General features: G+C 38.6%; 2 protein-coding genes and 1 long non-coding RNA gene across 3 annotated transcripts in view; 1 reads left to right on the forward strand and 2 right to left on the reverse strand.

The window, feature by feature from the left end:
• Positions 1-25,368, forward strand: part of LOC109112082 (ras-related protein Rab-6A-like) — a 358,885-nt gene that overhangs the window by 138,538 nt on the left and 194,979 nt on the right. The gene's annotated exons all lie outside the window — the stretch shown is intronic.
• On the reverse strand, positions 4,677-6,643 carry LOC109066608. The gene is made up of 2 exons (XM_042758241.1): positions 4,968-6,643; positions 4,677-4,759 (listed from the first exon to the last, which is right to left on the reverse strand). The coding sequence occupies exon 1, from the start codon at positions 6,466-6,468 to the stop codon at positions 5,380-5,382; it is 1,089 nt and encodes a 362-aa protein (XP_042614175.1). The 5' UTR covers positions 6,469-6,643; the 3' UTR covers positions 4,677-4,759; positions 4,968-5,379.
• Positions 12,061-12,403, reverse strand: LOC122145312. The gene is made up of 2 exons (XR_006160256.1): positions 12,355-12,403; positions 12,061-12,143 (listed from the first exon to the last, which is right to left on the reverse strand). It is a non-coding gene; the product is annotated as an uncharacterized LOC122145312 (long non-coding RNA).

A 25,368-nucleotide genomic window follows, 5' to 3' on the forward strand; every position in this document is an offset into this window, starting at 1 on the left:
TGGTGTCAGATGAGACAGGGATGTGTATGTTTGAGTGTTCAGTCACATTAGTTTCTCACTCTGGATCTTTGAGGAGAGGAGAAACTCTCTCCATCTTTGGTTTTTGAATGTCAAAGGCCATTTTTTTCAGTCAAACCTGATGGTTTTTCATGTTACTCAATTGCTGCAGATCAGTGTGTGTGAGTGACAAACTCGCGCTGTGATGCTCCAGGATTATTTAAGCTATTACAAGCGCTATATAATTAAACAAAGTAATCGAGTGTACAGTTGGCTGAGAGGAAGACAAGCACTTGAGACGCTCTAAACACACACACACACACACACACACACACACAGATGGATCTCAGATGGCCTTTAGGGATGCAGGGCTGGAGAGGAAGCTTCAGGGTTGGGAGCAATTAGAGTGTCAGACTCCCAAACACTCACACACACACACACACACACACACACACACCTGTGCATGTTGGGGGCCCGTGGCCCCTAGGGACGCCGGTGAGAGTGTGTGTGACAGTGTGAGCGATCATCGTCATTAGCATTATTTATTCTCTAAGCACAGGCTCACTGCAGGGCACAACCACCACATCTGATGTTTATTTTGTGTCAGTTGTGTGTGTGTGTGAGGGAGAGAGAGAGAGAGTCTCACACACACCTCACAACCCATCAACACTCTCCACATCTGATGTTTATTTTGTGTCAGTGTTGTGAGGCGTCTTGTATCTGTCTGCATTTAAGGTCACAGAATTTCATCTGACCCGTCAAACCTCCAGGATTCAGTTCTGGAGCGTTTCAGAGGCTGAGATCTTTGTCGCTGGTCAGAAACACTCTGATCTGCTTCACACACTGGAGTTTTTGTGTTACTATGACAGTATCAAACCTCAGTGCAAAGGCAATCATATACAGTATATCAGATGTCTGTTTATTATTCAGTTAACTGCTATGAATAGGTTAACGGCTTATCTAACTTAACTAATTAATCCAATCCAAAAGAACTGTTGCACTTCCATGACAGTAGTTGAGAAAACTGACCACAGAAGATGTTTAATGTCTAATGCTGAAGATACAACAGTCATGTTATTAATTGTGTTTGGCAACATGCACCAAATCTTTTCCTAAATTTGTAGTGAGAATAATTTATGCAATATATAAATTATATATTTAATATCCTATTTTGCAGTCCAATAGTATTATTAATATAGTTAATTTAATGACATAAAATGTAGTGAAATTATAACTATACACTATAATTTAGTGAATATATTCAATATTTTGATATATAAGCATATCCAACTTCATCCACATGCAGTACACTCATGTAAAGCTATATATTATATAATAAATCTCCATGATTGTTTATATCGTTGCAAATTGTAACTATATTATCACCCAGTTCTAATCTGCCAAATATGACTGTAATTAAGATATTAAGTGATTATAAACATTAAAATCATGATTTTCTGTAAAGCTGCTTTGAAACCATGTGAAAAGAGCTATGCGAATAAAACTTTCTTGACCTAACTAATAATAATAATAATAATAATAATAATAATAATGTGAAAAAAACCTTAATTTAATTTATTTTATTTTATTTTTTCAATATATAGAGTCTAAGGTAAGTTTCCCTATATCCTCAATTTAACTGTAAATGCACATTTTAAAGCTGACTCTCTTTTTTTTTCTTTTTTTTTTTTTTTAATTTTTTTATAAATGCCCCTGGCCTGAACCTGCTTCAGGGCGTTTGCATGCTTGTTGTCTTTTTCTGATTAGTTTGGATCCCTGATGGACACAACAGCACATGAAATCAAGCCTGTGCAGCTAGAAGTGTTTGTGTTTGTGTTCTTGTGTGCTTTGATTCTATGTTTCACTTAAATGAGATGCCAGCGTGTGATCTGTTTGTGTGTGTGTGTGTGTGTGTGTGTGTGTGTGTAATATTTTTTGTGTGTGTGTGTGTGTGTGTGTGTGTGTGTGTGTGTGTGTGTGTTGTGTGTTTGTGTTAATATGTGTGTCTCTGTCCAGTTGTAGCTCATCATGGCACTTCAGGGTTGGATGTGTGAGTATTCAGTGCGGTTCTTACCTTGACTATCTGTGCGCTTGAGAGCGTTTGCTTTTACACTGTCCAGTCATCAGAATAAGAGGAGGCTGAAAAATATCATCTCATAAATCAAGGCAGTAAGCATTTTTTTACAGAGACCTTCCTCCTGATGAAGTCGTCCAAAACTGCAGCCACACACACATACACACACAGTCAGGCATTATAAATCATTTCTTTACTGTTTGGCAGGTAAAGTTGGAGGCTAAACTCGACTAGACTAAAGATTAACAATCAAGAATTCAGAGTTTCCCCACTTGTAAATATTGTTTTATGTTCTGAGTGGTTGCTAAGGTGTTCTGCTTGGTTGCTATGGAGTTGCTAGGGTGTTCTGCCTGGTTGCTATGGAGTTTGCTACGTTATGTATCCTGTTTGGCATAAAAAGAATCCCCCCTCACTGTAACTTGAGGATCTTCTAGAATTCTTGATTTCCACTTTTAAATGTTGTTCTGTGTTCTGAGTGGCTGCTATGGGGTTTGCTAGGGTGTTTTTAAGTAGTTGCTATGGAGTTGCTAGGGGTTTTCACTGGTTTTTGTGACAAGAGTTCCCCATTACTGCAACTTGCATATCTTCTAGAATTCTCAGATTCCCACTTGTAAATATTGTTCTGTGTGTTCTGAGTGGTTGCTAGGGTGTTCTGCATGGTTGCTATGGAGTTGTTTTGTTTGTTTCCTACTTTTAAAATATTGTTCTGTGCTATGATTGGTTGCTATGGAGTTACTACAAGGGTGTTCTCAGTGGTTGCTATGGGGTTGCTAGGTGTTTTTCTCCTGTCTAGCTTGAAAATAGTTCCCCCTTCACTGCAACTTAAGTTTCTTCAAGAATTGAGTTTCCCACTTGCAAATATTGTTCTGTGTTCTGAGTGGTTGCCATGGTGTTGCTAGGGTGTTCCAAGTGGTTGCTAGGGTGTTCTGAGTGGCTTCTATGTGTTTTCTCCAAGATTTTTCAACCCCCAGCTGTTTGTCTCTGAACAAGAACAAAACAAGTTCTCAAAAAAGAACAGATCACTAGATTCGCTGGATTTATCAGGTTAGTGATGTCAAATGGTGCGAAAATTTCAGACGAGAATTTCGCACTCAGTGTGCAATGACCTTAGGTCCACTAACGGATTGCAGTTGAGGTTAGTTAGAGCATTAAACTACGTATACTAATGCAGTGGAGTTGAAGGGATGACAGTCAGAGTGTTAAAGTCATGACTCTTTGTACTGGAGGCCCTCAGGGGCCCCGACCGCCAACCGAGAGATTCCATCTCTCTTTACGCATAATCGATATTCAGGCCCAGATGGGCTGCATGAGGAGAAACGGAGGAATCGCAGGATGAGGGATGAGCTCGAACTCTCCTGCGTCTCTCAGGGCTGCGCTGCATCGCTGCTGACTGTGTTTTTCACACGATACAGAGAGAAAGAGGCCGATAATAGAGTCCAGGAGAAAAAAAAACTAGCTGTGTTAGACCACTAGAGAGAGACGCTCCTCCAGCATAAGCTCTTTCTGCTCTCGGATGATGTTTCTGTGCATTTTGCTGATGCCGGGTGAACTCCAGCACTGCCGTTATTTATCCATCTGACGCTTTTCCTCTAGAGCGTCCCAATGGAGGTTCAGCTCGAGATCAGATCTGAAGATCTCGGTTCTCCAGTTGCCGTCAGATCTTAACATGCACTTAACTCGCTTCACCGGGCTGGTTACCCTCTTCAGAACTCAAGGGGGCAATAGAGGTTTTCTTGCTGACAGTATTTGGCCTGCAGGAGAAAACTGACCATAGGAATAGTTTACACTTCCTTCAGGTACACACGGGAATCTCGTCCAGGCGTTTGTTATTACGACATCTCGTGCAAGTCAGACACAGGACATGGAAAAAGAGAAGAATTATACTGTTCACTAAACTACATTTGAATATTATATTACATAAAGCAAAATGTAAAAGTTTGCAAAGTCTACAAGCATTTTGGACATCATGATTTTAAAATAATTGATATGCAAGCATTAATAACACCCTAACAACCCCCTTAGCAACCACTAAGAACACCCTAGCTACCCCATAGCAACCACCCCAAACACCCTAGCAACCACTAAGAACACCCTAACAACCCCTAAGCAACCACCCAAAATACACTAGCTATCCCTTAACAACCACAAAAAACACCCTACTTTTGCAACCCCTTAACAACCACTAAGAACACCCTAACAACCCCTTAAGTAACCACCCAAAACACCCTAGCTACCCAATACCAAACACCCTAGCAACACCTTATCAACCACTAAGAATACCCTAACAACCCCTTAGCAACCAACCCAAACACCCTACCCCAAAAAACCATAAAAAACAAACCAGTAAAAACACCCTAATAACCCCCTATGCGACCACCCAAAACACCCTAGTAACCCCTTAGCAACCACTAAAAACACCCTAGCAACCAGTTGAGAGTTGAGTTAATAAACCCTGTCACTGTACAATCTGCCTTTGTATCCTCCCTCGCAGATCCTGACATGTTTTCCACCTGTTGATGAGTTTGATGAACATGTACAGTACAGTCATTAACAATCACATTATCATGGTAATTGTGACGTGATGCGGAGTGAGAGAGTTTTCGACGGGTGCTTAATCTTCTTTATTTCGCTCGCTTTGAGCGCCATTAACCGTGACTTCGAGAAACGTTGTGTTGTAGCACCGTGAAACTACATAAAGAAACAATATACTCATAAATAAAAAACATATGTACAAATGACAGATTACTTAAATACACATTTACAGATACCCAAAAGGCAAATAAATTATTACATACATGAGAAATTAACCAAAAGAGCTCAACAAATAACACGTGACATATGAAATTATATATCACTTTAAAATACAACATGCTAAACACACAATAAAGACACATACCTCGCTCCGCTTGCCAAAGGGTACTAAATGAACCAAAACGTAAGTGCATCCACCTTTTACAATATATATTTCAAACTTTTGTAAACACCATGTGAGAACCACGATGTGCTCCTCGTCCGCACCTCTTTCTTCTACCTGCGTTACAGCTTACGTTACGTAGAGAGCGTGCGTGCGCGCACACAACACATTTAAAGTGACACACACACATACATATTTTTTGCGGTCATTTACACTCCCACCAATTATGAGATGATGAAAGAACAGAACAAACTGTGAATGAATCAGAACATGATTTCTGAACATCAATATGACCGCCTTCAAACAGTTTATATGCATGTGAAGTCTAAAATGTTAGGTTTTATAGAACTTAATTACATGGTCTGATGCAATGGTATCACAAAGCAGTCGCTGATTACTCATTTTCAATAAGTACCACCAATTTTTGGATGGGCCTTTCAATGACTGTAGGCTTGGAGCGTTGATTTTCTTTTCGCTCCCCTAACTGCAACTTGACTCGCCTTACAAGACCATCACTTCCTTCACTGGTTTCCACCACTCGGCCTAATTGCCACTGACCTCTGGGAAGCATATCGTCTTTGATGATTACAACATCATTCACTTGAAGGTTACGGCGAGGAATATGCCATTTCTGACGTGCTGCAATGTTGAGAAGGTATTCCTTCTTCCAACGACTCCAAAATTGTTCGATTATGTATTGAACTCTGCGCCATCTTTTAGTGGCATACACATCTTGTTTTACAAACTTTCCTGGAGGTGGAAGAGCAACATCAGACTTCATCATTATCAGATGGTTTGGGGTCAATGGTTCGAGTGAATTTGGATCATTAATCCCATCTACAGTTAGAGGGCGGCTGTTTACAATGGCCATTGCTTCATAGAACAGCGTTCTGAGTGATGCGTCATCAAGCCTGCCTGGGCATAAAGCAAGTGTGGCATTGAGTACATTTCGCACAGTTCGTATCTGGCGCTCCCAGACACCTCCAGCATGGCTTGCAGAAGGAGCATTAAAGACAAACTCGCATTGCCTTTCTGTAAGAAAGATCTCTAAGGCATTGGTGTCAATCTCTTTCAGTGATTTTGCGAATTCATTTTTAGCTCCAACAAAGTTAGTGCCGTGGTCACACTGAAGTTTGCGAACTGCTCCTCGGAGGCTGATAAAGCACCTTAGGGCATTGATGAAGGAGTCTGTAGATAGGTCCTCAATCATTTCAATATGGACTGCACGAGATGATAGACAAGTGAATAATAGGCCATATCTCTTAAGCTCCTTACGAGCTCTCTTCACAATAAATGGCCCGAAACAGTCCATACCACAGTACGTGAATGGAGCGGAAACCTCAACACGTTCTCTGGGAAGATCTGCCATACGCTGTTCTTCAGCTGGTCGTCTGAGTTTCCGACATTGCACACACTTGTGTATGAACTTGGCGACGGACTTACTGCCTCCAATGATCCAGAATCCATTCATTCTTAACTCCATTTGAGTTTGGCTTCTTCCCTGGTGACGAACTTTGGTGTGGAAATGTGACAGAATTAGTTTAGTGATGTGGTTACCTTTTGGAAGTATTACAGGATGTTTTAGATCTTGACTGAGAGATGAGTGTTTTAGCCTCCCACCAACACGGAGGATGCCATTGTCCAAAATAGGATCCAGAGGGTACCAGTGCGCTTGAATTTGGTAGAGCTTCTCCTCTTTCAATTATTGCATTTCTTTTGAGAATGCTTGCTGCTGTACAAGCTTGATGACCACCTTAGCAGCTCTCTCACGTTCTTCAACTGCCACATGATCACCGTTGTACATCTGTTTGTGGCCCAATCTGTTTATTCTTGCAACCACCCTTAGAAGCATAGACCAAGAAGAGAATCGACTTAAGCGACTGAGGATGTCTGCTCCGTCTCTGACTGAGGTCACAAAGGTTCGGACTAATTTAACTTCAGGATCACCGACAAGCAGGTTCACAGGTGTGTATGGGGTTGCATTTACTTCCTGTTCCCACAGGAATTTGGGTCCTGATAACCACATTGATGTAGAGATGGCAGACGCATTAAGCCCTCTAGATGCATAATCAGCAGGGTTATCTGTTGTATTTACGTAACACCACTGACTAGGATCTGTGACATCTCGTATCAGCTGCACTCGATTTGCGACAAAAACATGAAACCTACGGGCTTCGTTGTTAATGTATGCTAAAACGACCTGCGAGTCTGTCCAGAAGAACTCTTGGTCAATCTTCATTTCCAGCTCATTTTTCAGCATGACACTCATTCTGGCAGATATGACAGCGGCTGAGAGTTCTAACCTGGGAATGCTTATGACCTTTGTAGGTGAGACCCTGGCTTTAGCCATCACCAGACTGCAGTGGACTTCACTCTTGTCATCTTTGAAGCGGAGGTAGGAACAAGCACCATATCCTACATTACTCGCATCAGAGAAGTGGTGTAACTCTGTTCTGACTATGTCACTGAAGGTATGTGGGTGATAACATCTTGGTATCAATACTTCCTTGAGTTTCAGAAGATCGTTTTTCCAATCCACCCATTGAGGACGCAAGTCATCAGGAAGTTCGTTGTCCCATTCAGTACCTCTACGACACAGTTCTTGTAGGATACACTTTCCCTGTAGAATAAATGGGGCGACAAACCCAAGAGGGTCATATAGAGAGGCTATAACAGACAGAATACCACGGCGAGTCAATGGTTGATCCTTAAGGTCGATGCTGAAACTGAATGTGTCATCCTTTGTTGACCATTGAATGCCGAGTACACGTCCAGCTGGTGTTGCTTCAAGATTAAAGTCAAGAGGCTTTGATGTTGTTGCCTTTTCTGATGGGTTTAAACAACTCAAAACGTCTTCCTTATTTGAGTTAAATTTGTGAAGCCGTAAACCTCCATGTTTACACACTCTTTGAGCTTGCATTATTAGTTCTTTGGCTTCACTGGTTGAGGGAACACTGGTTAACCCATCATCCACATAAAAGTTCTTCTCAATGAATGCTGAGGCTGAAGGATAGTTAACCTTGTGCTGCTGTGCCAGGTACTTTAGGCCGAAATTAGCACACCCAGGTGAAGACGTGGCACCAAAGAGGTGGACTGCCATGCGATATTCTTGAGGCTCTTTCTCCAAGTCTCCACCCTCCCACCATAAGAATCTCAGGTAATTGCGTTCATCAGGTGGGACGAGAAACTGGTGAAACATCTTCTCTATGTCACAGGTAACTGCAACTGGCTCCTTTCTGAAACGGCACAGCACTCCCACCAAGGAATTGGTTAGATCAGGCCCAGTCAAAAGTGTGTCATTTAGAGATATACCACAAAACTTTGCTGAACAATCGAATACCACCCTCAGCTTGTTTGGTTTCTGAGGGTGGTACACCCCATGGTGTGGGATGTACCACCCTGTCTCTCCACTTAGTATAGCCGGAGCTTGTTCTGCATCACCTTTGATAATCATCTCTTCCATGAAAGCCTTGTAGTGATCATAATACTGTTTATTGGACTTGAGCCGTTTCTTTAGGTGTTGTAGTCGAGCAGTTGCTAGCCCTTTGTTGTTGGGTAGTGAGGGTCGGCTGCTGCACTTAAATGGGAGAGGAAGCTCGTAATGTCCATTATCCTTCTGATGAATATTGGCACTGAGGTGCTGTATGAAACGAACATCCTCTTGTGACACACATTTATCCTCATAAGCCTTTTCATTGAAATCTGACTCAAGAATTTTCAGGATATCATTGGGCGATGGGACAGGTATTTCCTTTACTGCAACACGGTGGACAAAACTCTGATTTCCTTGTCGGTCAAGGTGTGGATTAGACAGGCCTATAATACTCCACCCAAGCACAGTTCTTTGCGCGAAAGGCTCATTTTCACCACCTATAATGGCTTCCAAGGGAGCTAGAGCATATGGGCAGTCAAATCCGATTAAAAGTCCGACTTCACAGTTCAAAAGTGGTGACAGCTGACTTGCTAAGTGTCTGAGGTGACTCCACTGAAGCGCTGTGTGCTTGGTGGGAATATACGACTTGTCCACTGGAATGAAGTCTCTTGTGTATGCTTGCTGTAGTGGTATAGAACTTGCAGATTGTAGTCCTCTTACTTTAAGTCCACAGACTCTCTTACTGGCAGTGATCATGTCAGCAGCTGTCATGGTGCTGAGCCTCAATTGCACAGGTTGTGAGACAACATTCAAACTTTCAAGAAGATCTTCCAAGATGAAACTTGAGTCGCTCTGGGTGTCAAGTAGAGCATAAGTTAGTACTTCTCTTTGGGGTTCGTCCACTGTAGAGATGAAAACTGGCACAATGCTGGAAGTAGCAGGAGAACATTGAGTGAGTGCATGGGTCATGACTTTATGAACTTCCTCACTTGCTTGAACATTCGTAGATGCCCCTTTAGGGTCCTTTGAAGGAGCTTTATCCCTTTCTCCATGTAAGCAGGTAGGATGACTTCGACCACACGTACCACATGTATGTCTTCTTCTACAGTCTTTACTCATGTGTCCCTTTCTGAGACATCCGAAACAGAGGTGGGTTTCGTGAATGAAGGCTTTCTTTTCTTCAATAGTCTTTCCAGCAAATGTAGAGCATTGAGCAATGTGATGTTTTTCATCCTTGCAGAAAAGGCATGATGTCTTTGGCTTAGAGCTGTACGTCTCTGGTCTTTTGAGCTTAAGTCCTTCACCTGAACCTTTGTACTGAGAGCCTTAGCACGCTTGGGGAACCTTTCATCTGTGTTCTTTTGATTCACAAATAGCGCAGAGTTATAGGGTTACAAGCTATTTTTGCTTCCTTTTGCAGAAATTCTGTGAAGCATTTGAAACTTGGATAGTCACCTGATGTGTCTAGCTCTTCCACCACGATTCGGTTCCACTTTCTCACAATCCATTCGGGGAGTTTCTTTAACAACTTGTGGTTTTCTTCGGAATCATTTAGGATGGCTAATCCTTTTACGTGAGGAATTGCCTCGACACAACCTTGTAGGAAATCTGTGAAGTCTCGTAATGCCAGTGGGTCATTTGCTCCAATTTTGGGCCATCTCATCAGCTTGTCTCGAAACGCTCTTTGGATGACGAACGAGTTCCCGTACCTTTCCTGTAACGCTTTCCAGGCACCTTGATACGCATCCTCAGAATTTCTGTAGAAATATCCCTCCACCGCTTTGCGAGCTTCCCCAGCAAGGTAATTCTTCAGATAGAACATTTTTTCACCAGAAGGAAGAGGTTTTCGATCGATCAAGAGGGCCATGAATGACATCTTCCAATCTATGAATTTTAAAGGGTCACCAACAAAGACAGTGGGTTCTGGAACTGGCAGCCGATGTGTGCTTAGTGAGTTTGCTATTGCTTGAGCTAGATTTGCAGTTTCCTGAGGTGATGTAACTTCATATCCTTCACATGATGCTTGCTGAGGTAGGAACGACTGTACTTCCGGGTTCAGTTGAGATGTAAGCTCTGTCCTTTGGCAGCCAGCGTGAATGCTAGGGCCTTCGTCATCTTCACAGCGATGAAGGTTGCCTTCCAAATCGTTATACACTTTGACACAAGCTGCTGCTACTTTAACTTCTTTGTCAACTTGTAGCTGTTGTAGCCGTTTCTTTTCCTCAACTAGCCTTAACTGCATTTCAGCCTCCTTCTGCTTTATCTCCGCTAACATTCTCGATTCACAAAGCTTCCAGTCATGCTCCATCTTATCAAGCTTAGCTTGTTGATTGTGAATTTCTTGTAAAGCTTTAGCTTGTTCCAGTTTCGCTGCAATTCTGCCTGTGCATCAGCACGCTTACTTGAGACTTTAGAAGTCTTTGATTGGTTATCGGATCCCAGTGATGACTCTGAAACGACTGTGTTTGTTACTGTACATCCAAAGACGGATCCATATTCATCCTTATTCAGCACCTGCCTTACTCTTTCCTTCACAAGTTCTTCGTTGTAACTTTCATTAAATGTTTCCAGTCGTTTACTGACAAGATCAGTGATCTCTGCAGTTAGTGCAGCGCAGGCATCCATACGTTTAACAATGTCTGGAGTAGTAGTGTGGTTACGCAGAATCGGTTCATAACGCTGATAGACTGAATCATGTCTGCCTTGAATGTCCTGCTGTATTTGATCCAGGTCTTCACGTGTACAGAATGTTTTCAAATTTGATCTAGCCTCTCTTGCAGCCTGCTTCCAGGACTCATATGTCTTATGGAAGGACTTTTCCTGTTTCTTTGCTTCGAGCTCATGCATCTCTCGACCTTTCTCTGTTAAGCTTCTTTCACGTGAGCTTGCTCTGATCTGTTGCACTGGTGGGTTACTTATTTCTTCAGCTGGAAGTGGCATCTCTTCAACTGGTTCAACTTCCTTTTCAGGTGGGTTTTCCATGGCCTCTTTAATGTTGTTTACTTCTTTAAACTGGGCAACTTAAGCCATAAGTGATACCATTTCCATCAGACCTCTAAAATGTAAGCACTCAAAATATTAGCAAGGAGAATCAACACAAATGCACAACTGTAAACACTTTTAACATTTAAATATTTCCCTTGTAATAGATCAGAAATTTCAGTGTTTACAAACAGTAATAAAGTTAACTGTACTCTTTGTGTATGACTTTTTAAATGTCCAAGATAAATCTTCAACAATCAACGTTCAAATTTAACACACAAGTTTTTTATAGTCTTTAAATAATCAAGTAAACTTGAATATTTTCTTGTGATTTGACTTATTCAATTTAAATGTCTCTTGTAGTTTTATCCTTCAATTTAATAGTCCAAAAAATATATATTCTCCTTTTCATTTGAACATGTCAACTTACAGAGTTCCAATGAATGGATGCAGCTCACGTGGGAATACGATTTAACTCACAGTCTCAATCTCATCTGTAATGTTAAACGGTGCCTTGCTACCTCCCTTTAAGCAGTTATAATTACGTCACGATCCGCTGTGACTGCGCAAAACGTCCGCAGCGCCGTGCTGATCCTCGTGCGGCGTTGTGATGAACTCTCTCGAACAGGGCAGCAGCGAAGTGATGCAGAGTCCCGATAAGCGTCGAGTTTCACTGTAGCAGCCCCTTGGGCGTCGACAAACGAGACAGAGAGTTTCGACGGGTGCTTAATCTTCTTTATTTCGCTCGCTTTGAGCGCCATTAACCGTGACTTCGAGAAACGTTGTGTTGTAGCACCGTGAAACTACATAAAGAAACAATATACTCATAAATAAAAAACATATGTACAAATGACAGATTACTTAAATAAATAAACATTTACAGATACCCAAAAGGCAAATAAATTATTACATACATGAGAATTAACCAAAAGAGCTCGACAAATAACACGTGACATACGAAATTATATATCACTTTAAAATACAACATGCTAAACACACAATAAAGACACATACCTCGCTCCGCTTGCCAAAGGGTACTAAATGAACCAAAACGTAAAGTGCATCCACACTTTACAATATATATTTCAAACTTTTGTAAACACCATGTGAGAAACCCCCACGATGTGCTCCTCGTCCGCACCTCTTTCTTCTACCTGCGTTACAGCTTACGTTACGTAGAGAGCGTGCGTGCGCGCACAAAAATTTCATCATTTATCAAGCAAATATGTGTTTAAAAAAAGCAGAAATGCAGTTTCGAGAACAGTATTTTGAGAACAGAGTTTAAAGATTTCATCATTTATAGAGTTTCTATATCATCATGTCATTCAGCATCATTATTTTGTTCCTTATGAAGATGAAGCGTGTTGAGTTGAGTTTTGTCTTTATAAACTCACTGCAGTAAGTTTTTTCTGTCAGTGAGGCAAGTAAATTATGATGAAGAGATGAAATCTGACGAGTTTCTCAATTCACTTCACTGACAGAGCTGCTCTTTGATTCTCCAACTACAGCAGGGTGTTTGAGTGGTTGCTTGGGGGTTGTTAGGGTGTTCTGAGTAATTTAAAAGGGTTACTATGAGGTTTCTAGGGCTTTGTGGTTGGTAGAGTGTTCTTTGTGGTTGTTATGGGGTAGCGAGGGTGTTTGGGGTGGTTGCTTAGGGGTTGTTATGGGGTAGCGAGGGTGTTTGGGGTGGTTGCTTAGGGGTTGTTATGGGGTAGCGAGGGTGTTTGGGGTGGTTGCTTAGGGGTTGTTAAGGGGTAGCGAGGGTGTTTGGGGGTGGTTGCTTAGGGGCTGTTATGGGGGTAGCTTGAGGGTGTTTGGGGTGGTTGCTTAGGGGTTGTTATGGGGTAGCGAGGGTGTTTGGGGTGGTTGCTTAGGGGTTGTTATGGGGTAGCGAGGGTGTTTGGGGTGGTTGCTTAGGGGTTGTTATGGGGTAGCTTAGGGTGTTTGGGGGTGGTTGCTTAGGGGTTGTTATGGGGTAGCCAGGGTGTTTGGGGTGGTGGTTGCTAGGGTGTTTTGCATGTCTAAATAGTTGAAATAGAGGGTTACTAGGGCTTTGTGGTTGATGTTGTGTTGCTTGTGGTTTGGTGGTTGCTATGAGGTTGTTAGGGTGTTTTGGTTGGTTGCTAATGGGACGCTGTGTTGGTTAGCGTGTCTTAGCGGTTGTATGAGGTAGCGAGGGGTTTGGGGTGGTTGCTTAGGGGGTGGTTTGCTTAGGGTTTCTAGGATTTTCCTCAGTGGTGGGTGCTGTGGTTTTGGGGGCTTGGGTGGGGGGTGGTTGTGGGGTTGTCTTCTTTTTTAAGGGTAAGTGGAAAAAGTTTAACTGGTTGGTTCGAGTTATTTATTGTGTTTTCTTTTTTGCCTTTTTTTCCTTTTTTTTTGGGCTTTTTTTTAGTTTTTTTTTGTCTTTTTTTATGTAAGGGGTTTTTTATTTTTTGTTTTTCTTCTTTTTTTTTTTTTTTTTTTTTTGTTTTTTTTTTTTTTTTTTTGTTTTTTTGAGTCTTTTTTTTTTTCTTTTTTGTTCTATTTTGGGTTACCTTTTTCTCTATTTTATTTTTTTGTTTTTTGTTTCTGTCTATTTTTGTCCCTTTTCTTGATATTCTCTTTTTGCTTGTGTGTTTTTTTTTGTTGTGTTTTTTTTTGTTAGTTGTGGGGTTGTTGCTTAGTTTGCTTGACCCTCCTTTTGAAGGGTGGTGGTGTGTGGTTTTCTAGGCGGGGGTGTGCGCGGTGGTTGTCTAGAGTGTTCTTGAGGGCGGTTGTTTTAGTGAGTGTAGCTGGGTGTCTGTTTGGAGTTGGTTTTGCTTCGGGTTGTTATGGGTGTGTTCTGTTGTCGTTTGACAAGGAGTGTCGTACTAGGACCATTGTGTGTTTTTTTTTTTTGTGTTCTTGTGGTTGTTTGGTGGTTGGTTGGAGGTTTGCTAGGGTGTTTTTCTCTGTTTTCTCTTCCTATTTTTCTGTTGTCTATTTTTTTCTGGCATTGAACAGAGGTGCACCATTAAGTGTCTGTGATTTTCTGAACTTTAGGGGTAATAAAAGGCCCAGTTTTTCACAATGGGGCGAAAAAAAAAAAAATACATTAAGGTTGCATGACTTGTTTGGTTACCTAGTTACAAAAAAATAGAATTTTTACTATGAGGTTTATTAACAAAAATGCCATATCGAGGGAAAACATTAGGATGTTTTGGGTGGCTCTTGAGGGATGGACACTGCTACCCTATTTTTAACACAAAGTAGGTCAGAGCAAATATTTTCGTGTTGAGGTAGCCAAAAACCAAATGCTTTAATGGTTACTGGGACTTGTGCTTAAAAAGAAATTCAGAGGGGTTGAGGCGGCCTTGTCTTGTGTGTTTTTGGTGTGGTTGCTTAGGAGAGTTTGATGTTTGTTCTGTGAGGTCTAGGAATGGCGTGTTTTCTTAAGGCCTTACCTCACTGAAAACACAACAGATTGCTATGGAGAGTGGAGTTTGGTCTGCAGTGGTTGGATGAAGTGTTTGTGTTTAGTCAGTGATCATTATCTAAATGTCAGACTCAAGGCAAAACAACCAACACAGGTTGTGAAAAAACAAAAAAAAAAAAAAAAATGTGGTTGCACGAACAGACACACACACTATCACACACCGTGAAGAGAGTGGAGCCATATCTTCACCTCGCGGTCTCTCTCTTTGCTCTCAGTCTGGTCCCCGATGCCTGTCGTGGACCTTGGAAGTATCTTAAGGTTCGACTTTGCCCAAGTTAATTGAAACTTTAGATTAATTAATGTCAACTTTTACAGGGGTATATTGTTTCAGTAGATGTGGCCGGCCCCCAGGCAGGCCGAGGTTTGAAAGTGAGACTGCCGGCCACTGGTCAGACCTATGTTTAGGGCACGACTCAGTGGTGTGTGGGTGTGCTGTGTGTGTGTGGTAGTGTGTGTTTGGCCGCGTGTGCCTCTTTCTACTCTAAGAGGTCAAGAGTACACGAAGATCTGATCTCCTTTAGGATTCACTAATGACCAACAAAACACACCAGCCTCAAGAAGCTTTACACAAAATAGTACACGACATCAGAGTGCACTAACTACCTGGAATGATTTTTTAATATGATATGATAACTAATTAATAATGTGTATATTGATCAACACGAACATAAGACCTAGTAAATTGAAATAATGAAAAAAATGTGAAACAAAATAGATTTATAAATTTTTTTTTAATTTTTTTGTAAATAATATTATATTTATAGTAATAGAGCAATTAGAAGATATCATGTGTTGTATATAAGCATTGGTCTCATAATAAAAATTGGTATTTATTTATTGATTTAATTTTTAAAAAAAAAACATAAAAAAATTGTAATTTTTTTAATAAAAATAAAAAAGAAAATAAATCTACAATTTTATTGATTTTGCCGCCATTTTAAAATATTTGTTCAGGGCATAGTAATGGATGTGTGTTTTTGTAAGTGTATTTATATTTGTATAATAGTGTATTATTTTATTTTTTTTTATTATTTATTTTTTTTCTCCACAATATTTTTATTTCCTATTAACAATATTTTAATAAAACCATATCATTTAATAGAATATGTTTAGAATTTTTTTTTTTTTTTTTTTTTCTATTCAACTCATAAAGCTATATAACAGTAGAAAAAAAAAAAATTATAATCACACAATGAATTGTATATCTAAAAAAATAAAAAAGGAACAGTGGCCTAAAAACGCCGTGAAGCCTAATATATGTCTTCCTTCTCATGTCCTCCCTCCCCCCCCCCTCCCCCCCCCCCCTCCCCCCCCCCCCCCCCCCCCCCCCCCCCTCCCCCCCCCCTCCTCCTAATTTGTATTTCCCTTACTCGGGCCCTCGAATCTAAGCACGTATAGCTGTTGGGTGACGTAGAACAGTGTTTCCTTCCTTTCTTCCTTTTGTGATTTTTAAATTTTTAAAAAAAAAAAATGACCCGGTGGGCACCGTGAACAGTTCTGGGAAGCGAAAAGCTCCCTCTCTCCACCTCTGAGAGGGTGGGGTGGGCGGCTTTTAACTTTTTTCAAAAACTTTTACTAAATTATTAATAATAGATTAATTTTATAAATATTTAAAAATTAACTGCAGCAGGTTCACAAGAAAAACGAATGCAGGCAGGAAGTGGCATAGAGAGACCCATCCGAGCAACCCCACCGCGCCAGAGCCACGTCAGCTAAGGAAGATGGGTGAAGAGATGGGTGTGGGGGGGAACATTGGTGTTCGTGATAGAGAGAATAAAAGGGGGATGTCGCCAGGACCCGGATTAAATGCTGATTGGGGGCTCTTGTCCCCTTTTACGGCAGCATATTTACAATATTATGTGCAGCAGTGTGGGGTAGAGGGCCCGACTGGAAAAGAAAGTAATCTTCTTGAGAGAGAGAACTCCTATCGGCAGCCCTACCATAAGATATTTATGCACTGGTGAAATCGCCCTCTCTCTCTCTCCCGTCACTGCTCGCTGGCCTCCAGGAGATCTCTCCCCTTCTCCCTCTCTCTTAACTCTCCCCGACTGTCTCTCTGTTTCTCGTCAGAGTGGTCGTGGGGGTTGGGGACAGGTGATTGGGGCATCGCTTTAACCCGTCGGCACTCCCCCATAGACCCACCCCCCCCCCCTTTTAAAAAAACAACCAACCAAAATAAAACAAGAAATCCATTTGCCCGCCCTTCCCACCCTCGTTCATGACATCGCTCAAAAACATCCTCTCTTTTCTTTCCCCCATCGCCTGTATCCCAGCTCATTTTTTTTTTTGGCCGTCCCGGCTCATTCTCGCATGCTGTTCATCATTATGCAAAACGAGTGGGCATTATTGAAATGTCCCACACACATTTAGAAATGATTTATGTGAATGACCTCTTTTATCATAATCAAACGTGGTGCTCTGCGGTGCATGACTGTTAGTTTACCATTGCAACCGTTAATCTCACTGGAAATTCGCAGTTTTATGAAACCTACTACAGTTCCCCAGTTGTGTCTTCATTCCCTGATTGTGGTCAATCCCAGTCCCCCCCTGGTCAATGTTGAGAGCAGACAACATGACAAAACGCAGGTGAACAGGTTGCATCTACCTGTAGATCAATCCAGCGTGAAGAGTGTGCATCACAGAAAAGAGAGAAATAGAGCTTGCAAGAATCAGCTGTTTAATGGAGTTCAAGAGCTTTGAGGAATTTAAGTACACGAACGGGAGTTGCATAATGAAATTAAAAGACGTTTGCATTTAATATTATATGCATATTTATAATATTTTTTTTATGTTTCTTACATTAAAATTTTATATATTTTTATTATTATGTTTATTATTACTGTCACTCGTTTGTAGCGCTAACAAAGCAAATAAAAACAGCTGTAGTCCGATCAAGTTTTGAGAATGCTTGTTTAGAATCACCTGACAAAGTTTTGAGATCGAGATTTTTTGGTTTTAGGCCTCATAGGTTTTTTTTTTGGGTAAATTATTAGACAGGCCACTTTTTTTAAATGACCCCGATTATAGCTTCCCACAACTGTAAATTTCAATGTTTTTTTTGATAATTATTTGACCTAGTAGAGTCCTCATCCAGAATTGAACTGCAGTGATTTTTTTCACAGCACTTGAGCTTAAATCACCTCGGCACTATTTTGCAAAATAAGTTTTTTTTTTTTTTCATCTTTTCATTAATTTAACAAGAGGAACCACTACAGTTTTTCAAAATGAGGAGGTCAATCGTATGAATATTGTGTCTATGTGTGAAAAAACGTGCAATATACAGTCATTTACGCCCTTGAAAAATGCTTTATCAAAAAATGCGTTGCTGTCTATGGAGGGTCCGAGAGCTCTTAGATTTCTAATTGAACGAAGGTCTTACAGGTTTGGAATGACATGAGGGTGAGTAATTAATGACAGAATTTTGGGTGAACTTACCCTTTCAACCTTCTCTAATAGGTGCTCCAATTCTTGCCACTGGCAGCATGTTTTTTTTGAGATACACAAATACACTTATAGCCACTTGTGGCACTTTGGACCAAGACCATGCACACCAATTTTCATGTTGATAGGACAAACGGTTGTGTACATTATAGCCATAATTATAGCAGAGCCGGGCATCGCCATCTTGGCAGAGTGTGACCGCGAGTCACTCCTGCATAATTGAAAATGGGCAAAGAGGCGGGAGCTGGTTGCTGAAGCCACAACCCACCGAGCTATTACCGTTGTGTGGAAAGCAGCGGCAATCCACCTTCCACTGCAGTGACCACGGCACTTAATTATGCAGAACTTTAATGGCGTTTAAACGGAGTTAGTTTATGAGAGTAAATTCAACCCCCCCCCCCCCCCCCCCCACCCAACACACACACACACACACTTGTCATGAAGGCCAAAATTCGCTATATAGACCAAAACCACTTTTTTGTACCAGGTTTTTATAAACACAAGTTTTTTCTGCTGGTAAGTTGGGCATTTTAACATTTAACTTTTGGAGCCCAGCCTCTACTGCCAGTCGATGATGAATTTTTAGCAGTTTTTTAGTCACTTCCCTGTTGGTTTCACGAGAGAGAGAGTAGAAGGTTTGCCGCTCGCTTCGATTTTGACGTCCCTTTGTGACAGTGAGTCGAAAGTTCAACGGTTTTTGATGATATTTGATTCATATTCAATCTCCTGAGAATCTCTCCCTGCAATGATCTTGGTGCTTTCTGATTGGGTGAAAAAATCAATAGGACTATGTTCCAAAAGTGTTTTTTTTTTTTCCAAATACCACGAAACCCGTTTAGGAGTTATGAGCGACTTTGTACCATTGATCGCTGATGCGCCCAACCCGTCAGGCCGACTGGGTCGAGCTTGGGTGACGTTGGGTGATACCATTCCCTCCAACCCTTTAAATCTCTATGACTTATGGTTTGGTCTGCAATTCCAATAACGTTTTCCGTTCTATGCACTTAAACCCTTAAGAATGTAGAGTAGTGATTTCCGATCATTTTGATATCTGACTTTGAATTGTAGAAATTTAGTATTTTCGTTGCCACAGTTTTGATACATCGACAGAGATCTCTTCATCATACGTACTATTACAGCTGTGATGATTTAAAGTGCATGTCATGGTGCGTTTTTCTTGTCTGCAGGCTGATATCATCCAACTATCATAACTTTACGTGTCCCACGTCTGATCAGTGAGTATGGAATCAGATTTATTTCTGTAGACCCCTGATCATGTGTTTGTTCCTACGGCTGTCATAATATGGAAGCGCATCTGTCTGTTTGCACAGATTAGGCGTATGGATCGTGGCTTGTGAAGCTGTGAGTAAAGCGTGTGACGCACATAATGCTTTGAAAAACACGATCTATTTTTAATTAAAGCTGAAATCAAGCCTCTTGTAACTGAGCTTTTAGAGCAAAACATAGGCCCTCTTGACTTTTAGTGCTAATTTGATATCGGGCCCTTTAGTACTCGGGCCGTCTCCTGCTTTTATAAAAAAACGTTAATTATAACACTGTTGTTTCACTGTTTCCTGATCACAGTGATGGAAGTGACTGTCCGATTGAATTACTCTGATGTGACACAAATCTGCATGCTCTCATTAGGTGGGTCATTTGATCATATTTGACCCCAAATCTAAAATGAACAAATGAGAAATTAATGTTTTGCATGAAGAAAATGAATGATTTGAGGCAGAAAATCAGGAATCTAGTAACATCACAGCTCATTAAGCATTAAAACAACATCAAGTACATAATATTCTCATTTCAGTAATCACTGTATTTACAGCAAATTTTTCTAAAATATATCAATATTTTACATGGCAGAGTAATTCATTTTAAATTAAGAACATTTTCACAAGTTAATGTAATGCATAAAATCTCTCTTTAAAAAAAATCAGGAATGTACTGTATTATAAAAATACAGCAAATCTTATATAACGTGTACTTTAAATTCAGCACATGTTGCTTTTGGATAAGAGTCTAGAAATGCATAAGTATAAATATTTTATATTTTAAAAGGTGGTTTGTTTGCCCTGTGACCTAAACTTTTAATAAAAATTAAGAATATTTCAAAAGCTTTCATTACAGTAATGCATATATTCTAATGCACAAATTGCTGAATTACTGAATACAGGAAATTTTCTATAACATGTATCTTGAATGCAAGCAAGTCGTTTTGGATATAAGCATCTGCTAAATGCCATAAATGTAAAAATGCTTAAGGTTGTTTGGCAATGTGATTGTTATTTGCATAACACTTAAGAAAAGTTTGTCATTACTGGAATGCATACAGATCTATTTTATTACGGAAAAACTCCTAAAAACAGCAATAATCACTTTGGATAAAAGCGCCGCCAAATGCATGAAATGCAATGTAATGTCAGTGCAAATTACTATTCATCATTGCAAAAATAAGCTATTAAGAATAATTATATTTGAGGTGAAATTCAACACACACACACACACACACACACTTACAAAACATGCATTATGGTAATTGATTAGATAGTATTTTTTTTTATGCACTTTTTATTAAACATTTAAATACATTTAAAACTCTGTAAATGCAGGTTAAAATCAGAAATTCATTTGTTGTTTTCTGACTGTCAGCTCCACAGACACGGACCCCGTCACATCCTCGCCTTCCCGCCGATCTCCCGTTCCGGTTCTCCCTTCCTCTCTTTCTCTCATTTAGGTCATTGAAGTTGTTTTTCCAGCGTAGCGCGTCAAGAGTGGTTCGGACACACGCTGCATGCGTTGGACTGAAGTGATGTGTGTGTGTGTGTGATATTTTTCAGCTCGGTATCCTCCTGCACAGCTCCTCTCTGAATTGATAACTTCTGTCCTGTTTTCTCTCTAAATGCGTCTCAGTCCGGCTCAATCTGCTTCCGTGCAGTCGTCCGTCCAAAGCCCCATTACGTTAACTAGCTGTGGCTACTCTCCCGGTGATCTTTCACCTTTAACACTCTGCATTGATCCCGGTCTCAGTGAGAATAATGTCACCCATCTGCTCTTATCTCCCGCTGTGCACCAAACGGCCCGATAGAGGCGGAAAGTGAGGCGTTTGCAGAATTTCTCGGCTGATATTAAAAGAATGTCGATAAGTAAGCAGTTCTCTTACCTGTGGGGAAAATTGGGATGACGTCGTGTGGTGGCATCTTCACCCATAATGCATCAGGGTGTCAGGTGCAGAGCTGTGGGTGTGAATGTAATGTTTGTGAGATGCATGTAGGAATCTAAAGAGATGATTTCAAACTTTTTTTTTTTTGAAGATGTTTAGCAGAATGTTCACGCTGCTCTTTTCCATACAGTGAAGGCAGACGGTGAGCAGCTCATTGGTTCTTGAGCGTCACATGATCGAATTGCAAATGATGTTTGTGAGCTGCATATCTCAGTGTGTTCCTCACACAAACAAGAAGACAGAAACTGGTTCGGAACAACGTGAATGTGAGTAAATGATGACAGAATCTTAATATTTGTCTGATTTATTTCTTTGATCAACAGATCGTGTCGCTGAATAATGACTGATTGTAGTGACTCTGAATTAGGGCTGCTAACAGTACACTAAAACTATTTAAAAACATTAGCACTCTAAATAAAATAAACTAACTTAAAATATCTAAAAAAGTAAACTTTTTTTTTTTTTTAGTTAGTTACCAAGGCAACATTTCTCATTTTCGTTTAGTTTGAGTTGAAGTGCTTAAATAACTGAAACTAAATGAAAACTATGTAAACATTTTTTAAAAACAAAAAACTAATAACAATGACAAATACAAAATTATTTAAAAATGTATATAAATTAAATATAAATGTAAAAATATATACAGTAAGAAAAATATTATACCAAATAAAAATCTAATTCAAAATATGAACAAAAAAACAACCCATATTAAAAAAAGAAAATATTTAAATGAAATAAATTTCTAAATATTAATAAAAACACAACAAAGATTACTAAAACTTTAACTAAAATGAAAACAAAAAGTCTAAAATATGAAATCAATATTAACATGAAAGTGCAACAATATTTAAATGAAAAAGAAAACAGAAATATTTAAATAAAATCAAATTCAAAATAATAAAAACATTAATATACATTATAAAAACACAACAAATTACTAAAACTTCTAAATTAATAGAAAACAAAAAATAATTTAAAACTGACAAAAACACAAAATAAATTTAAACTTTAACTAAAACTTAAATTAAAACAAAACATATACAAATAAAATCAAATTCAAAATATGAACGAAAAACACACACCATATTAAAACAAACAAGACAAAATATTAAAATAAAATAAAATGTTAAATATTAATAAAAACACAACAAATTTACTAAAATTTTAACTAAAACTAAAATGAAAACAAAAAGTCTAAAATATGAAATCAAATTTTAAATATTAACATGAAAGTGCAACAATATTTAAATGAAAAAGGAAAACTGAAATATTTAAATCAAATCAAAAATATTAATAAAAAAACAACAAAATTACTTAAACTTAAACCAAAAAACAAAAACAAAACAAAAAACAAAAAAAAAAAATTTTATTCAAAAAATAAAAAAAAAAAAAAAAACACAACATAAAAAAAAAAAAAAACAAAATATTAAAATAAAATAACATTTTAAAAATTAATAAAAACACAACAAAGTTACTAAAACTTTAACTAAAACTAAAATGAAAACAAAGTCTAAAATATAAAATCAAATTCTACAGTAAATATTAACATGAAAGGGCAATAATATGTAAATTAAAAAGAAAACAGAAATATAAAAAAAAAAAAAAAAAATAACTAAAACTTCAATAAAACATAACAAAGTTACTAAAACTTCAAAATTAAAAGAAAAACAAAAAATACAATTTAATTTAAAACTAACAAAAAATACAAAATTATTTAAACTTGAACTAAAACTTAAATTAAAACAAAACATATACAAATAAAATCTAATTCAAAATATTAATAATGGCATTTAACATTTTTATAAAAATATGATAATAAAATAGCATTGCTGTGAACATAAAACTGACTCATTATCATGTGTATTGTATCCTGCTTCCTCTCTTGTCTTTCTGGAAATGAAATAATAACAAATAAAGATCTGTGAAATGGGGCAAAGAGAGTCAGAGAATGTGATAAGATTCAACAGGAGTAATTTTCATCATGTTGTAAATGTATTCAGAGTCTCAGTGAGCGATATTCCTCTGCTTGAAGTCTGTAAACATCTGTATTCTGCTCATAATTGTGATTTGTGAGCGCTTTTTCAAATCGTCCTCAAAGGTGGCATGTGTTCATGCTGCACGCCTGCACATTTCAGCTTGTTTGTCTGCCGCAAACATTAAATAAATGTTAAATATAGATTTTTTTCCCCCTCGACTTCAAATGTAAAACATGCCAGAAGCTCAAAATAATTTCCTGTGACACACTTAACGTGTGTGTGTGTGTGTTACACATTACACGTCTGAGGGAAGATGAGGTGATGAGGAAGAGTGTGTGTGTGTGTGTTACACATTACACGTCTGAGGGAAGATGAGGTGATGAGGAAGAAAACATGAGTGAAGTGAGATGTAATTCAGTGTCGACTCGTGAGGTTTGCACGTTGAAAGTGTTTTGACCTGATTAGATGTCATTGCATCACACTGTATCACACAGAGGCACACTTACAGACATTTAGACACGAGAAGAGACCGACAGACTGTATGTCAAATAAACAAACACAGTATGTGACCCTGGAGCACAAAACCAGACATAAGGGTCCATTTTTTTTTTTTAATTGAGATTTATGCATCATCTGAAAGCTGAATAAATAATCTTTCCATTGATGTGTGGTTTGTTAGGAGGACAATATTTGTCTGAGATATCAACTATTTGAAAATCTGGAATCTGAGGGAGCAAAAAAAATCTAAATATTGAGAAAATCATCTTTAAAGTTGTTCAAATGAAGTTCTTAGCAATGCATATTACTAATCAAAAATAAGTTTTGATATATTTACGGTAGGAAATTTACTAAATATCTTCATGGAACATGATCTTTACTTAATATCCTAATGATTTTTGGCATAAAAGAAAAATGTATAATTTTGACCCATACAATTTATTGTTGTCTGTTTCTACAAATATACCTGTGCTACTGATGACTGCTTCTGTGCTGCAGGGACACAGATATGCATGCTGGTTAGAAACAGTTTAAGAAATAGTTTAGTCAGAAATGATCATTCTGACATTTAAACTATGACTTTCTTTCTTCTGTAAAACACGAGTAAAGATATTTTGAAGAACATTTGAAACCAAACAACATTTTCTGTAAATTATCGCAATGTTCCACAAACCAAAGAAAGTCAAAGAGGTTTGGAATGTTTAATATACATGAGGAGTGTGACTTTGATCCAATCAGGCGTCAGGTGGGCGGAGCTATCCAGATCAACACTGCGTTAAAAAATAAATAAATAAATAATAAGCAGCATGTTTTGGACCGAAACTCAAATGAACATATAAGACAGTCTTTAATCAAATGTTTCTCTTGTTAAGAACATGATGTAGAAGCTTTTATAGGTCAGATAATACCTATCTCATTCAACTACAGAAATACTAACATTAAATCTCAAAATATAAAATACTTCAAAATAAAAATACTATATACCCATAACAAATATCAAATTACTTAAATCAAAAATCACCAGATATTTTCAGATATTTTCATATTTTTCAAAATCAATTTTTTCTTATCAAAATTTTTTTTTATCGGCAGATATTTTCAGATTTTTCAGAATCAAGTGTGTCTTATCAAAATGAAACGAGTTTATGATTAAAACAAGTGGAGTCCTTAATACAAAAATAAAAAAAAAAAAAAATTCTGAACTCATTGAAATAAATTTCATCACATTTAAACACTTTCAAAAAATAAACTCACTTAACTCTAAACTAAGCTAAGAATTTCATTATTTATATTATCTTCTGTCATTTTCCACCTCCAGGAAATGTATCTTGGTTTAAGAATTTAGATATTTATATTGGAAAACGAGACAAGAATATGTCAAGTACATTGCTGTAGTGCAGAGCTTTCTGATGGCTTTGATTTTGATGGAGCGC

This window comes from Cyprinus carpio, chromosome A6, assembly GCF_018340385.1.
Source record: "Cyprinus carpio isolate SPL01 chromosome A6, ASM1834038v1, whole genome shotgun sequence".
NCBI lineage: Eukaryota > Metazoa > Chordata > Actinopteri > Cypriniformes > Cyprinidae > Cyprinus > Cyprinus carpio.

Bases quoted from the DNA above. Each gene is read 5' to 3' on its own strand.
- LOC109066608 (XM_042758241.1), bottom strand. From the start codon at position 6,468: ATGGAGTTAAGAATGAATGGATTCTGGATCATTGGAGGCAGTAAGTCC.